The 14,661-nt window shown below is 37.2% G+C and overlaps 1 protein-coding gene across 2 annotated transcripts in view; it reads right to left on the minus strand.

Moving 5' to 3' along the window:
* Window positions 1-1,393: 1,393 nt before the first annotated feature.
* LOC109409155 (potassium voltage-gated channel protein Shaw) overlaps window positions 1,394-14,661 on the minus strand; it is a 280,461-nt gene continuing 267,193 nt past the window's right edge. Inside the window, exon 9 of one of the 2 annotated variants that reach the window (XR_003897846.2) lies at window positions 1,394-3,097. Coding sequence is in view for 1 of the 2 variants with exons in the window: in XM_029874625.2 (XP_029730485.1) it covers window positions 3,069-3,097 (29 nt within the window). In the remaining variant the exon portion in view is untranslated. The remainder of the gene's footprint in view (window positions 3,098-14,661) is intronic. The other variant, XM_029874625.2, reaches the window with a different exon arrangement.

The following is a 14,661-nucleotide window of genomic DNA, read 5'->3' on the forward strand; positions in this document are numbered from 1 at the left end:
AAAATATTTTTGGGAAGGTAATTTTATAAGCTTTGATCGCTGAAATTTTTGGAATGTACTTTTTTTTGTTACTGAGTTATGGCCAATTTTGTTAAAATGACCATGTAAGCCAATATTATATGGTAATTTTTCACAAAATTTGCCACAACTCAGGAACGAAAATTAAGTGCATTCCAAAAATTTCAGCCTATAAAATTACCTTCTCAAATTTTTTTTTTTAATTTTCCACGAGTTCGACATGGTTTTTCCGGCTTTTCGTTATGAATTTTCTCAACGGTGCAAACTTTTGTGGGAAACTATTTCAACTTCATATATTTTTTTTAATTCTTGAGAAAATTTGCTTTCGTTTTCATTTAAAAAAATGCCTTTACAATGCTTCGTTGTTGAGTTATGAATGTTTAAAGAAAAGGCTTTTATAGCACATTCGGACATTTTTTAACAAAATTGGCCATACCTCAAAAACAAAAAAGAAAGTGCATTCCAAAAATTTCAGCGATTGAAGCTTATAAAAAAGCTTTCGCAAAAATATGTTTTTGAAAATTTTCCAAGAGTTCGGGCAAAGTTTTTCCGGCTTTGCTTTACGAATTTTCTGAACTGTGGAAAATTTTTTGAAAAACTTTTTCCAGTTCATATTTTTTTTTATTCCTGAGAAAATTTGCTTTCATTTTCTAAAAAAAACTTTGTTCCTAATCTGAGACCCTTCGGTCCAAACCCGTACGGTAATAAAAAAAAATCCCTGTGGCCTGTAGCCACCAGACCACCAAGCCCGTCGTTCCACACACGTTCACCTCAACCTTATAATAGAAACCTTCTCGGTATACAGAAAGTTAAAAAATTAAAAAAAAAACAAAATAGTTTCAAAATAATGAATTGACCATGTTGTCCATAAAAATTTCATTACATTAGTTTACAAAAAAGCGAAAGTCATGAGCTTCAATCAAAGAACAGCACTTTTCATGTGAAATCACGTGCTGTTTTCGGAATCGTGGTCTTAACATTTTTGAGCGGAACAGTACATATTCGAGTTAAATTTGTCTCGCACTGTTCACATTGTGATATTCACATTCTTTTACAACTAAAGCCAGAGGCTCTGATTTCGTCCAAATGCTTATAAATTCATTGACGGGAATCAATCATATTTGCAAAAAAAGCACGGTAAGCGATGTTTGTTTTATTTTGTTCATCGCCTGATAAGCGTTTGTTATGGAGCGTATTTGTTGCTAACGCGCACCACTCAGGACAAAGCATTTGTTCTTTTCGTACCCTAGGACATGATTCTGCACTAGAAAAGATTATCATTTTACCGAGTTCAAAAATGCTGTCAACTAGTGTTATGAGAGCACATCAGTCACACTTCTAAATTGCATTTAAAATCCATCCGGATTAAATTACCTGTTCCAAGCAAGTTCACAAGTTTGCTCCATAAAATTTTAACTTCAAATGATAACCACTACTGCAAAGAGAGACACAGATTCCCAGAGCGAAAAACTATACCACTGACACACTTTGATAACTATGGAAATTGGGTCTGGGTCCTGTCAAAGTTGTAGCCCGAAACTAATTCAAAAAGCGTATAATGGTATGCACGTTCTACGTTGGTCCCATTTTGGATTTGGTGTCTGGATTAGGTAAACGGAAAATTTCAATATGGAGCAACCAGTTCGGTGTTTGGATACATATGTACATGTAGATAAAGCGTGTCGTCGTGGGCTGAGAAGGCAACCGTGTCAGGAACATGTCATTTGTTTTCACCAACGCAATCTTTGGGAAAATACACAGATGAAAAGAGTGATGGAAAGCAGGGGAAGTATGAAAACAAGCTTTTTTAATTTTGATTTATCTCTAAGCGGGATAAATAGCTGATAACCACAGTTTCTCTTTATTTACAAGCCTTTTTGAGAATGTATTCCTTTGGTATTGATTAGCTTTGAGAGAGAGAGACTAGAGTGAAAATGGATAAAGCGAACCTTGAACGGAATCGAATAACAATACGAAAAAAAGTCTTCGCTTGCATACCAATTCGGTTCTAACGATGCAATCAGTATAAGAGCTTCAATTTCTTCGATTTAAAATTAACATGATATCACTTTTCGTTTTGCCTCTTTTCTAAAATATACAATTGTTTGTTTTCGATTTTTTGTTTGTTGTTTGGTTGTATTCTCATTACTTTATGCTAAGGTTTAAGTAGTTCTTAGTTTATATACAGTCAATACAATATCCATTAGTTTAAAATTACTTTAGTTCGATTTAAATAGCTGTACATCATTCAATTGGTAGTAAGCGTTTCTTGTTTTGTATGAAAAGAATGTTCCTTCGTGTAGAAAATTCGAATATATATCAACAAAAGTGAACGAAAACTTCTCGAGAACTATCAACATTCATAACATTTAACGAGGGAAAGACGGAGCTAATGCTACTTGAAGCGAGAGAGAGAGCTTTTCGGTTGCTCAGCTGCTCGCTCGAGAAAACAATCAACTTTATAAAACAAAGTTTCATCATCCGCGGGTAGCGTACTCTATCACTTGTTTGCGTCAGTTAAACAGCGATCGTTTTGGTTAAAGAAAGTGAAGGCAGAGCGGTGTGTGTGGCGCTACAGTGAAGTCGCAAGTAAACACGCATAAACCGTTTCGTTATCCTTCGAGGGACAAAAGAGCACAAAAAGGCTGTTCCACCCTCCCCCCAAAAAACTAGATCCAACGAAAATTCCACAACTGAGAAACACCCGCACCGCGCGGAACTGCTCCATATTGCATTTTGGTAGAAGGTTTAGTTGTTTTAGTATGGTTGAATTCGATTACTGTTTTTAGAGGGTTTAGAGTTATGAGTGCAATGCAGGATTAACTATTTTTGAGTTTGCGATCCTTTACGATTTTACCCAGCGACGCCCGGCGGAGGGCCGATGCGATACTTGCAGTAGTAGTGATGGTGGTGGCTGTGGTGGAACCATTGTTGTTGTGGTTGTTGTTGCTGGCAGTTGGGGGTTGTAGTGATGTGGCATCCTCGGAGAGTGGATTGGAACGCATCGATGCGGATCCGTTCTCCGGAGGGGCCCCCGTGATCAGATCCTCTCAAACGTTACCGACTGGGTCTTTGGTTTCTGAAAGAGATGGAGGAAAGAAGTAGTTACGTTGGATTACTGAATAATTGATAATTTGCAAAAGTTACGTGCAGATAACAAATTGATAACATACGAATGACAGTTTATTAATCGAAATAAATTCTAAGTTAGCTATACAAAACAGGTTCCAGCAATTAATCTATAAACATTAAGTGTAATGGGCTTATGAACAAATGTATGTAAAAACCCTAATTATTCCACCTAGCGGTGATAACGCCTTTCTCGTGCCTTCCAAAACCGATTTTAACAAAACTCAAGTGACATGTTGATGAATATCGCACTTTCACACGTTTAACAAAAATCCAATTCTTGGCACCAGAACTTATATCGTTTATCTGGTTTTTGATGTTTGAGCCTTAAACTCTTAAAAGCCTCTATCTTGGTAATTCTTGTCGCCATTTTTGAACTCCAGACATCTTCCCCATACTAACTATACCCATATTGCAATGTTTAGAGCTTAAAACTCAATTAAAAAACCGTCATCTAGGATATTAGACCACCATCTTGGTTCATCTAGTTTCTATTTTTGAACTCCGGAAATCCTCCTTATACCAAATATACTCAATTTAATGATTTATTATCCTTGAACTCCATTAAACAGCCGCCATCTTGAATTTTGGGACGCCATCTTAGATTTTAGTTCGCCATCTTGGATGGCCATTTCTAGACTCCGAACATCTTCTCTATACCGTACCAAATATACCCATATTGTATGGTTTTAGTGCCTAATATTCCATAAAACAGCCGCATTTTGAATTCGGAGCCACCGCCTTTGGTTTTAGACCGCCATCTTGGTTATCTGGTGGACTCCGGGCATCTTTCCCATACCTAATATACCCATATTGCATCAGTAGGTCGGCTCCAGAGGCGCGTTCTCTGGAGCCGACCTACTGATGCAATAATTGCAATAATACCCATATTGCATAGTTTTAAATTCTAAACCTCTGGATGTTTACACTATCATGAATTTTGAGTCGCCATCTTGAATTTGGAGCGGACATCATGGAATTTCTAGCCTCCAGTGTTGATTTCCGCTTAAACTTCGTCAACCATGCTGATGGTTACAAATTTCGGCGTAACTTGATGTGTCGCATGATGTGTCTTGGTTCGTATGTATATAACGGCGAGTTCTACCGGTGCTGTTCTGGATCACTGAAATCGCGATAACTACGGAACGCCTTGACCGATACGGACCACCCAGTTAACCAGTGATCGTATAAGATGTTGGATAAGATGTTAAAGTGGAGGCGATATGCGTACATTTTATATGCGCCTAAATGGAGGCATGCACGCATATGGCCTCCACTTTATCATCTTATGCAACATTTAACCCTCTAATACCCAATCCCGCCTTTAGACGGGGTATAGTTTGAGCATTTTTGTAATTTTTATTTCGTGGAAAATCAAAACTTTTATATTTTTGGCTGATATTTGGGACTGTTCTGTATATCTCAAAACGGTTTTTGGTGTATTTTAAAGCGTATTTACATTTTTTAAAAATCATTGAAAAATTTGTTTATTTTGTATTGAATCGCTACAATTACGATATTTTAAATTTTTCCCAAATCGTTCTATCCTTGTTTAATAGTTCAAGGGAATCGAATACACTCTAAAATTATTTTCCTTAAAATTACACGGAAAATAAAATTTTCTGTGAAAAAAATTTAAAATAATAATAATTCAACAATAATCATAAAATCTCAAAATGTTTTCATCTCAAAAAATCCGTCCCCTAAATAGGCTTCCAGGAAAAATATAAAAGTGTGGGGATGTTCAAAAATAAAAATTAGAAAAATCAAAAACTGAAATTCACGAAATCGAGAATTAAAAAGAATCATCTTCCAAAACATGTTTCAATCGATTTTAGATGACGAAAAATGATATTTAGATCAAAATAAAAAATTTGGGTATTAGAGGGTTAATACGATTACTGGTTGTCTGGGCATTTTTGATAGCAAACAATGCGGTAAAATTCCAGTTCGATTCGAGATAAAATTTGACAAATCAGCCAATGGGAAGTGCCTTAAAAGGGAGTAACTGTTTTTGTACACAGACATACATACACACATACAAACATTTGCTCAATACGTTAAATTGAGCTTGACCCTCCGAGACTTATTTGGAAAATTCGTTTTTTGAGTGAACACATAGCCTTTCAGTACACTTTAGTAATGGTTGATGGAAGGTAGTTTAGGGTTCAGAATTACTCCTCGATATCGAATTCTTCCACATGTTCTAAAATTTTATTTTGCTGGAGTAATTGAGCTAGTAAGTATGTAAACTTGGTTATCTGCTGAAATATGCTAAATTATGCTTTTTTTTACATGCATCTGCATTGAAAATTGTGAACACCATTTTTTTAAAATGTGAATTTAATTCTGAAAAATACTCATGCCTTATTAAGCACCAATTTTAAAAAATATTGTAATGTCGGAGTAATTTGGGTTTTCTAGAAATTGAAGAAAATATCGTTTACGTTTCAAATATTGGAGGGATTCCACATCAGATAAAGCACATTAAGAAGAATTTAATTTTTGTAGATCGTGTAGAATTTCGTGTGTCCTGAATTTTGATTGTCATCAGCTTTCGCAGGATAGCTTGCAATATATTCAAAAAAGTTAGAACGACAAACATGCTCTAGATCTCTGGAGAAATATCCGAGGGTTTCAAAGGGATATTCAAGGGAAGATTTTTGAAAGGAATTGATGGAGAAATATCTGAGCAAACTATGGGTGGAATCCGAAAAAGGATCTCTTGAGATATTTTAGGCGAATCCTTGGAGAAATCTCTTAAATAATTTATGAAAGACTTTCTGAAGTGAATGGAATCCTTAGAACGACAACGGTCTTAGTTCATCCCTACGTTTCGGCAATGTTGTTTGGAATTTTTTGACTGCATCACCGAAAAAATCAACATTCAGTGCATACATTGGAGCACACCAACTTCCAGACTTTCTGAAGAAATTCTTGTATTAATATCTAATATTATTTCTGGAAACTTCCCGAGGAATATTAAATTCCGAGGAAATACATCTTCAGAAATATCAAAAATAAGAGAAGAAATTCCTACAGATATACTTGCAGGAAATCTTGGAGAAATTTATGAAAAAATACGTGGAGGAATATCTGGAAAGAATCTATGCATGAATTTCCTGAGAAATTACTGTTCGAACCACTGAAAAAACTGAATTTCCAAAAAAAGCCATTGAAAAATCTCTGAAAAAAAATTAAAGAAATTTTTGAATTTTTTGAAGGAATTCTGTAAGGATTTTCTAAAGAAATCTTTGGACCTTTTTTTAATTACAGGAGGAATTCCAGATGTATTTTTTAAGAATTCTTTTCTAAGTTTTCTAAAGAAAATGCTTGGGGTAATTTCTCAATGAATTTCGGAAAGAATCCATTTAGAGAACTGGAATCGTTCATGAGTCAAAACTTTGGACAAATTTCTGTATGAAATTCTATATTTCTTCTTAAAAATGCTGGCGGATTTTATTGCAGAAATACATGCATGATATTCCGTGAGAATCTTTAGGCTGGAGTCATCCCTTGAATAATTTCTAAGAATATATTCGAAGAATATTTCATAATGAATCCTTAGGGGATGTGGAGGACATAGATGAAATTTTGTGTAAATTTCTAGATGATTGAATCTTCGGATTTTTTTTTTTTCGAGAAACCCCCGGGAGAATTACTCAAGGAATCTCTGATGATTTTTCTAGAGGTTATCTTGGAGAAGTTTTTGAATGCATTCTAGAAGAATTCCTGAAGGAATCCATAGACGATTTTTTGAAAGAAATCTTGGAGGAACTACTGAAGCAATCAATGCAAGGTATTAAAAAAAACTGTTTGGAATTTCTGAAGAAGTCCTAAGTGAAATATGTGAAGGAGCTCCTGGCGGAATTTCTGAAGCAAGTCCTGAAAAAAAAATCGAATGTATCCTTGCCATTGCAACATACACATGTGAAATGCTTGCTATATTTATGGAAAAAAATCCAATCAATCCTTGCAGAAATTTTTGAAGAACTTTTTAGATTGAAAACCGGAAAAACTTCCGAATGATTGTCTGAATAACTCTGTAAAAGATTTCTCAAGGGAATCCCTGAATATATTTCTGAATTGATATCTACGGAAGAAATTGTGTGAAAATCTTTTGAGGAATTTGTGACGGAACTAGTGGAATAATTTTTGAAACAATCTGACCAAGATTTTCTATATTTTTTTTTTTTGTTATACTTTTTAAGGAATCCAGTTTTTAAACAATCGCTGAATAACATTTTCGAATAAATCGTAGAGTTTTTGAAAATTTTATGTAGTAATTTCCAGAGGAATGCTGTGATACATTACGGAAGGAATTTTAGGTAAAGTGACTTAAGGCATTTTTGGAAGATTTTCTGGAAAACCCGCGGGAAAAGTTCTGAAGGATTTTTTTTTAATCCCTGGAAAATAAACTTATAATTATTAGAAGAAATTGTTTGAGGAATCCTTAGAAGAATTTCTGGAAGGATCGCTGGCAAATTTTCTGAAGCAAGATTTTCTGAAGTACTTTTGTGAAAATTCTGGAAGAAATAATACTGAAATTACTGAAGGAATAACTGGAGGAATTTTATAGCATGTTTTAGAAATTCGTGAATAAATACCTGGAGGAATCCTTCGAGAAACTTCCAAAGAAACTCTTGGTATAATTTCTGAATGGATTTTTGAAAGATTCTCTGGAAAACCTTTGGAACAGTTACGGAAAGAATCAATGGAGTGTTTTCTAATGAAATAGGTGTATAAATTCTTAAAGAATCAATTAAACGATTTTTTTTTTCGATCAACGATCAATTATGAGTATACCAGTCCTCCGTGATTGATCTGAGCTGGTACCAATTGCACTGAGATCCAAATGAAGAAGGGATGGGACACTCCACTTATTCTAAAAGTGCAATTTAAGCAGCTCATACATTTTGGATCAATACCGGCGCCAGCCATGTCCTTATAGTCAGTTGGGAAGGGAAAGGAATGTTAGAGTGTGCTGGTTGTTGCTACTAAAGACCGAGATCACCTCTGCATCCCCACAACGAGCACGGACTGGGGTATTTGTTAGACGGAAAGGATGGGAGATCTGGGAGTCACCGTTGGGTCGGTGATGCGATCCATGGATAGGGGGTTATTTATAGTGTTCGTAAGGTGATAGATTGTGAGGTGAATAAGGTGAATTCGGAGGAGAACGTGCCTCTGAAGCCGACCTACTGAGCCGACCTGAGGTGAATAAGGTGGATAAGGTCAAGCGGCACAGCATGCTTTGGTTGCATAACTTGTAGGCGTTATATACACTGTGCTGTGAGTGGAAATTGGTAGGAAGGGAAACGACTTTTTTCCAATTCGTTTCTGGTTCTAGCGATGGCTATGAACATATGAATATACATGAGTTGTATTTGTAGAGAAGAGAGAGAGAGAAAGTGAATAGAAAAATCCAAAGTAGGATGAAAGGGACGGGCCAGGGATTGAACCCATGACCTTCTGCATACGAATCAAAAGCGGTTGCCACTAGACCACCAAGCCCGTCAGCCTGTCACTTAAACGAATTTTCAAAAAAAAAAAATCTGAATAAATTTCTGAACGAACCCCCGGTTGACTTTCTGATGGCGTGGTCATCTATTAGTTATGCATACCCTTGCTTACAGACCAGAGTGTACTGTGTTTTCGATTTCTTGATTTCTATTATACAGTTAAAAACCGTATTTTGAGGTAAGATTTGTTACAAGTGGGCTGGTGCCAATTTCGGAATCGTGCTTCGTATTTGACACGAGAGGCGAAGATGTGCCAAATGTTTTACTACCATTCGATGATGATCATTTCCGTGTTTCATATCCAAGCGAAATGTTTAATTGAAAACGAGAAACTCTCATTTGCCATGCTTTCACAATATCTTCAAAGACACAAGAAACAGATAAGCGATCTTCGAAGTTTGGTCCATTCTGGTCACCCCGGGCAGTAAAACAATAAAAGAACTGGAAACCAAAGTTATTCAAGCAGAAATTGGATCTCGGCCGGCTAGCTGTGTCGGGCGGGACACTCGAGCAAGCGCACCCATCGACGACAATATTGGTGGAGTGCCGATTGTTTAATAGGTTGAATACGGTTTTTAACGCCTTTCCACTGCAGAAGCCTGCCAAACCAACCGCGACCGGCGCTGAATTCATGAATTATTAATACCCTACCCCGGGGCGGTACAGTTTTGCTATGCTCGAGTGATTTGGCAGCTTTAAGATGGTTGCTTGTTGCGGGGCGCGTTGAGATTCCGAAGAGGCTTTCTCTCTAACCATGATGAAGCCAAAATTTAAATCACCAAAGGATCAGCGCCGGTGGTTTGCGAAGAGATTTAGTTGGAGAGAGCCGTTATTAATCAATCACTAATTGTTTGCGTTGAGTGTAATTCAATTAAGTAAAGGATGTGGCAAGGCTTGTTTGGAGGGAGGAAGAGAAGTGAAATTAATTTTATGTATCATAGTTTTTTAGCATCAGTTTTCTGAGATCAATAAGGGTATGCTACTTTTTTTCTGGAGATCTTTACAGAAGCTTATCAAGGCGTTTCTCCAAGTATTCCTACAAAAATTTCTTTAGAAAAACACCCACAGATACCTTCATAAATATTTCGGAAAAAACTCCAAGAATTTTATCGATAAATTTCATCAATAAACTAGGAATAATTAACTAAAATCTTCACCAATGCTTTCTCAGGAGTGTTTTTCAGGGAATTCCCACGATATTTTTCTAAAATTTCTGCTGGATTTTTCCAAGGATTTCTTTCAAGATGCATTCAAGTGTATGTGGAGTTTAGGATTTCTCCGGGAAGGAATCACCCCTCACGTGCAGCACACACAACTTACCCAGGCTGACGTTGGTTCGCAAGTGGCAAGAGTGAACGCGGTTGGGTGACGCCTGAAGTTGTTGCTACGCATGCAGGGATGCTAACATTGTCTGCTTGACAGTTCGTATCACATTCAAATGCGCTATATCGCCTGCTGTGATCTCTCTTTATCACAGCTTTATTCAGTACATCTTATATCTCACATCCTTCTTCTACTCTAAAGAAGTTTTACACATTTTCAACATAAAATTGAATTTCGGTATCTCAATTTGGAGTATTTACTTACAATAATTCAACATAATTAACTGTTATATTACATCCTCACATACGTTGCAGCTGCTGCCATGGCTGCCGAATACAGTTTTCATTGTGAGGTACCATTCTGACTACGCTGCTGCTACTTTGTTTTCCAAAAAGATCGAACATTATAGTACTTAATTGTAGGAATGGTGTTTTCCGACGAATAATGGTAGCTTGCACAGTGACGTCATCATTATCTCTCTCTCTCTTTTCCTCTCGTTCGGGGTCGCTCGATACTGTCGTCCTTGCGCTCAAAATAGTTTTAAGGGCAATGCTTAAAAATCATATGTGAAGTTGTTGAAGTTTTGTTTGTAATGCAAAGCTCTATACTTGTAATATTTAAGAAAATTTCCGCTTTGGTACTGGGTGGTTCTGAAAAAAAATCTTGCTCTTTGAGTCTTTATTCAATCTTATACCCGAATTTATCCCATTACTCCGTCGTTTAAATTCGAGATATCTGATAAAATACATTATATATAATCTTTAGATCTATCTATAGATAAAGAGAATAAAGCATTGTCATTCATTGAAACACTAGCCACAGAAAACAAACTGCATCAACATAATCCTTCTCTCGGCTAGCCGACATTGATGACACCTTTTGATAAACGGCACGAATCAAAACTACGGGATTTTTCTAATATTTTTTTTGCGTACATTGCTAAGATTTATCGGTCACGACAAACAACACGATGAAAGCTTCAGATCCGACATTTGCACGAAAGAAAACAACGCCATCTTGCTAACCAAGCTTTTCGTCAGCGGACATTGCCGGGACTGTCCCTCTACGGCACACAACATGCTGTAAGCATTCGATCCGACATTTGCACGATGCAAAACAACGGGATCTTTCTAACCTAGCTTTTCGTCAGCGGACATTGCCGGGACTGTCCCTCTACGGCAAGCAACACGCTGTAAGCTTCCGATCCGACATTTGCGCGAAGCAAAACAACAGGATCTTTCTAACCTAGCTTTTCGTCAGCGGACATTGTCGGGATTCTCCCTCCACGGCAAACAACACGCTGTAAGCATTCGATCCGACATTTGCACGATGCGAAACAACAGGATCTTTCTAACCTTGCTTTTCGGCAGCGGACATTGCCGGAGGTTTTCCCCCACGGCAAACAACACGCTGTAAGCACAAAATAACAGAATCACTATAGCTTTTCCTTACCAGTTACTGCTGCTGGTTTATTTTTCTCGTGATTTATTTCTTCCTCGATAATTGTCCAAGCACAAAAAATCATCCGGAAGCATGCACCATCCGGAGCCCACGATGAATATCACACCACATTTTTCACTTTTTTTGTGTTGTCGTAATATTCTCACTTTCGCATGCAAATTGAGGAGTGATTCCTCCCAGCAAAATAATAAATTGGTTCGATATTTTTTCGCAATTGAACGAAAAACTGGCAAGAATTCGCCAATGTGGAGTTTAGGATTTCTCCGGGAAGGAATCACCCCTCACGTGCAGCACACACAACTTACCCAGGCTGACGTTGGTTCGCAAGTGGCAAGAGTGAACGCGGTTGGGTGACGCCTGAAGTTGTTGCTACGCATGCAGGGATGCTAACATTGTCTGCTTGACAGTTCGTATCACATTCAAATGCGCTATATCGCCTGCTGTGATCTCTCTTTATCACAGCTTTATTCAGTACATCTTATATCTCACAGTGTACTTCCGGAGATTTCTTCAGAAATTCTACTGAAGATTTCTTCAATATTATCATCAGGAATTCTATTAGAAATTCCTACTCGGATAACTACTGTCAGGGATTCTTTCAAAAATATCTTGAGAGACTTCATCGAAATTTGGGCGATTTTGTCAGGAGTTTCAAAGGATGATTTTTTGAAAGTTCTTTAATGAAAATTTTTGGAAATCCATCTGAAATTATCTCGTCGGAAAATATTCTTACAGCTTCTTTAACCTTCCGTAACTCGCGCGGTTGATTACCTGCGTCAGCACCACGCTAATGCTGAGTACAAAAAGCGAGATTTTTTCAACGTGTTGTACAAAATACAACAGCGCGATCGTTCGAGGGTTAAGATTTTTTTGAGAAATTCCGTCAGGGACTTCTGCAGAAATATCTTCAAGAATCTTTTTTTTTTCTTGAAATTGCTCCTGTGACTCCAAGTTTGCTGTGGGAGAAATTCGGAAGAGTTCCTTCCATAGAATTCTCTGGATGATTATCTCAAGGAATCCCTTCTTATTAAAACTCCTGCTGGTATTCATGAGGTATTCATAGAAGAATTTATTTTTTGAATTCCTTAGACATTATTACATAAAAGTCAGTATAACAGATATTTCTGAGGACAAACAAAAAACAGGATTTTTTTAATAGAGAACTCCTGAACAAATTCTAAAAAAAACATATTTTGAAAGGATTTTTGAACAGAAAAACCATCTACAGATAATTCACATAATGATTTTTTGAAAAATACTTAGAAAAATGCCCTGGAATAGAAGAGAAATTTCTGCAGTATCACCAAACAATATGTGAAAGAATCTCTGAAACAAATCTTAAGCAATCCATGGTTAAATTTTTTAAGAAATTCCTGGAAGAGTCCTAGAATAAATGCTGAAAAAAATCCTGCAAAAAAAAATTATGAAGGAATCTCTTTAAAAATCTTCGAGTCTCTGTGAAAAAGTTTCCTAAAATTGCATCCACTGAAGATTACTTTGGTAGAACTCTCCAGATTTTTTCTAGGGATTTCTCCAAAAGCTTCTCACCTTTAGAAGTTTCTAGAATTTCTTGAGAAATTTATACTAAAATTCATGGAGAAGACAAGAAGAAATAATCCTGATAGAAGTTTTGATAATACTTCCACAGAAAATCCCAACAAAAACATTTTAAGAAACATTCACTGCAATTCTTGAAGGAATTTTCTAACCAATCTCTAAAAAATCCCAGAAGAAATTTCCAAATGAATTTCTGAAGAAACCCACGGACTAGTTTCAAGATGAATATTTTGCGAATTTTCTTGAGAATCTCTTGAAGCAGACCCAAGCAAAATCCCTAGAAAAATTTCAGAAACATTTTTCTAAAAAAAATCACTGGAGAAGTTTCCAAAGAAATGCATGGACATGAATGTATTCAAAAAATGATCATTGGAGCATTTTCCGGGGTAATTATTGTCGAAAACATTCTGAGAAATCTTGAATTTTGAATTCAAAAGTTCTGGTGGTCTTGTTGGAAGTAATTATAGAGAAAATTCTTAAGAAATATACGGAAAGGGTTACATTCTAAAAGAATACTCTGAGGACTTTTTAGAAACACTATTGCTGAACTTTTCCACCTATAATGCCACGATAATTACAGAAAAATTTCATGAAAAAATAGTTGCTGGTGTGTTTTTTTTTCTGACAAAATCTTTACCCATAGGAGGAAGTTCGGAAGAAATTACGCGATGGACTCTGGAAGAATTTCCGGGAGACACTTTCATAGGCTTGGCTTGGCTTGTTGGCTACAAAGTTATTTTACTCCAACGCCGAGCGTATAGTAGAGCACTATCTTCGTCGGTCTTGGGCGTTCCTCCATTTTCCTCGAACGTGTAGGGATTGTAGATCTTCTTCAACCGCGTGCAGCCAGCGAGTTCGCGGCCGCCCACGAAGTCGCCTACCTTTACCGGGTTCTCTGCTAAATATTGTTTTCGCTATTCTTTCTTCCGACATTCGCACTACGTGTCCAGCCAACTGAAGTCTACCGTATTTTAAACGTTTCACAATATTCTCATCTTCGTATATTTGCTACAACTCGTGATTCATGCGTCTGTGCCACACTCCATTTTCTTGTTTCCCACCGAGAATTGTCCGCAGCACTTTGCGCTCAAAAACTCCAAAAGCTTTTCGGTCTACCTCCTTTAACGTCCACGCTTCGTGACCGTAGAATCAGCGTCTTATACAGAGCGAATTTTGTTTGCGTTTGCAAGTTACGGGACCTATGCTGGCTACGCAATCCGTAAAAGGCCCTATTCGCAGCTGCAATACGCCTTTTCACTTCACATGTCACAAGTGTTCCACAAGTGTAGTTGGTCACACGTTCGCTTCATATGCGGATGGTCATGGGTTTGATTCCCAGCCCCGGCACTTGCAATTTTTCGTCAGTTGCTTTTCTCCCGAGAGCAACTGACACTGACCCTCTTCTGAGCCCCATGGCTCAAACGGACCCGGATACCTGGACATCGGCGAACTGCTACTCATAATGGACCCCCAATCGGACTGGAAAGGAACAACGGCCATCCATCATCATCCTTGTGCTCATCATTCTACTAGGTATAAAGTAGAAAAAGTGAAAGCAGCAGAAAGGCAACCAGTTCGATAAAGTAGAATAGAATCTAGGCGCTGTACAAAAATGTAAGTGCAGCTGTCAATTGAAACTGCTCACGTAGTG

This window comes from Aedes albopictus, chromosome 2, assembly GCF_035046485.1.
Source record: "Aedes albopictus strain Foshan chromosome 2, AalbF5, whole genome shotgun sequence".
In the NCBI taxonomy this organism is placed as follows: Eukaryota; Metazoa; Arthropoda; class Insecta; order Diptera; family Culicidae; genus Aedes; species Aedes albopictus.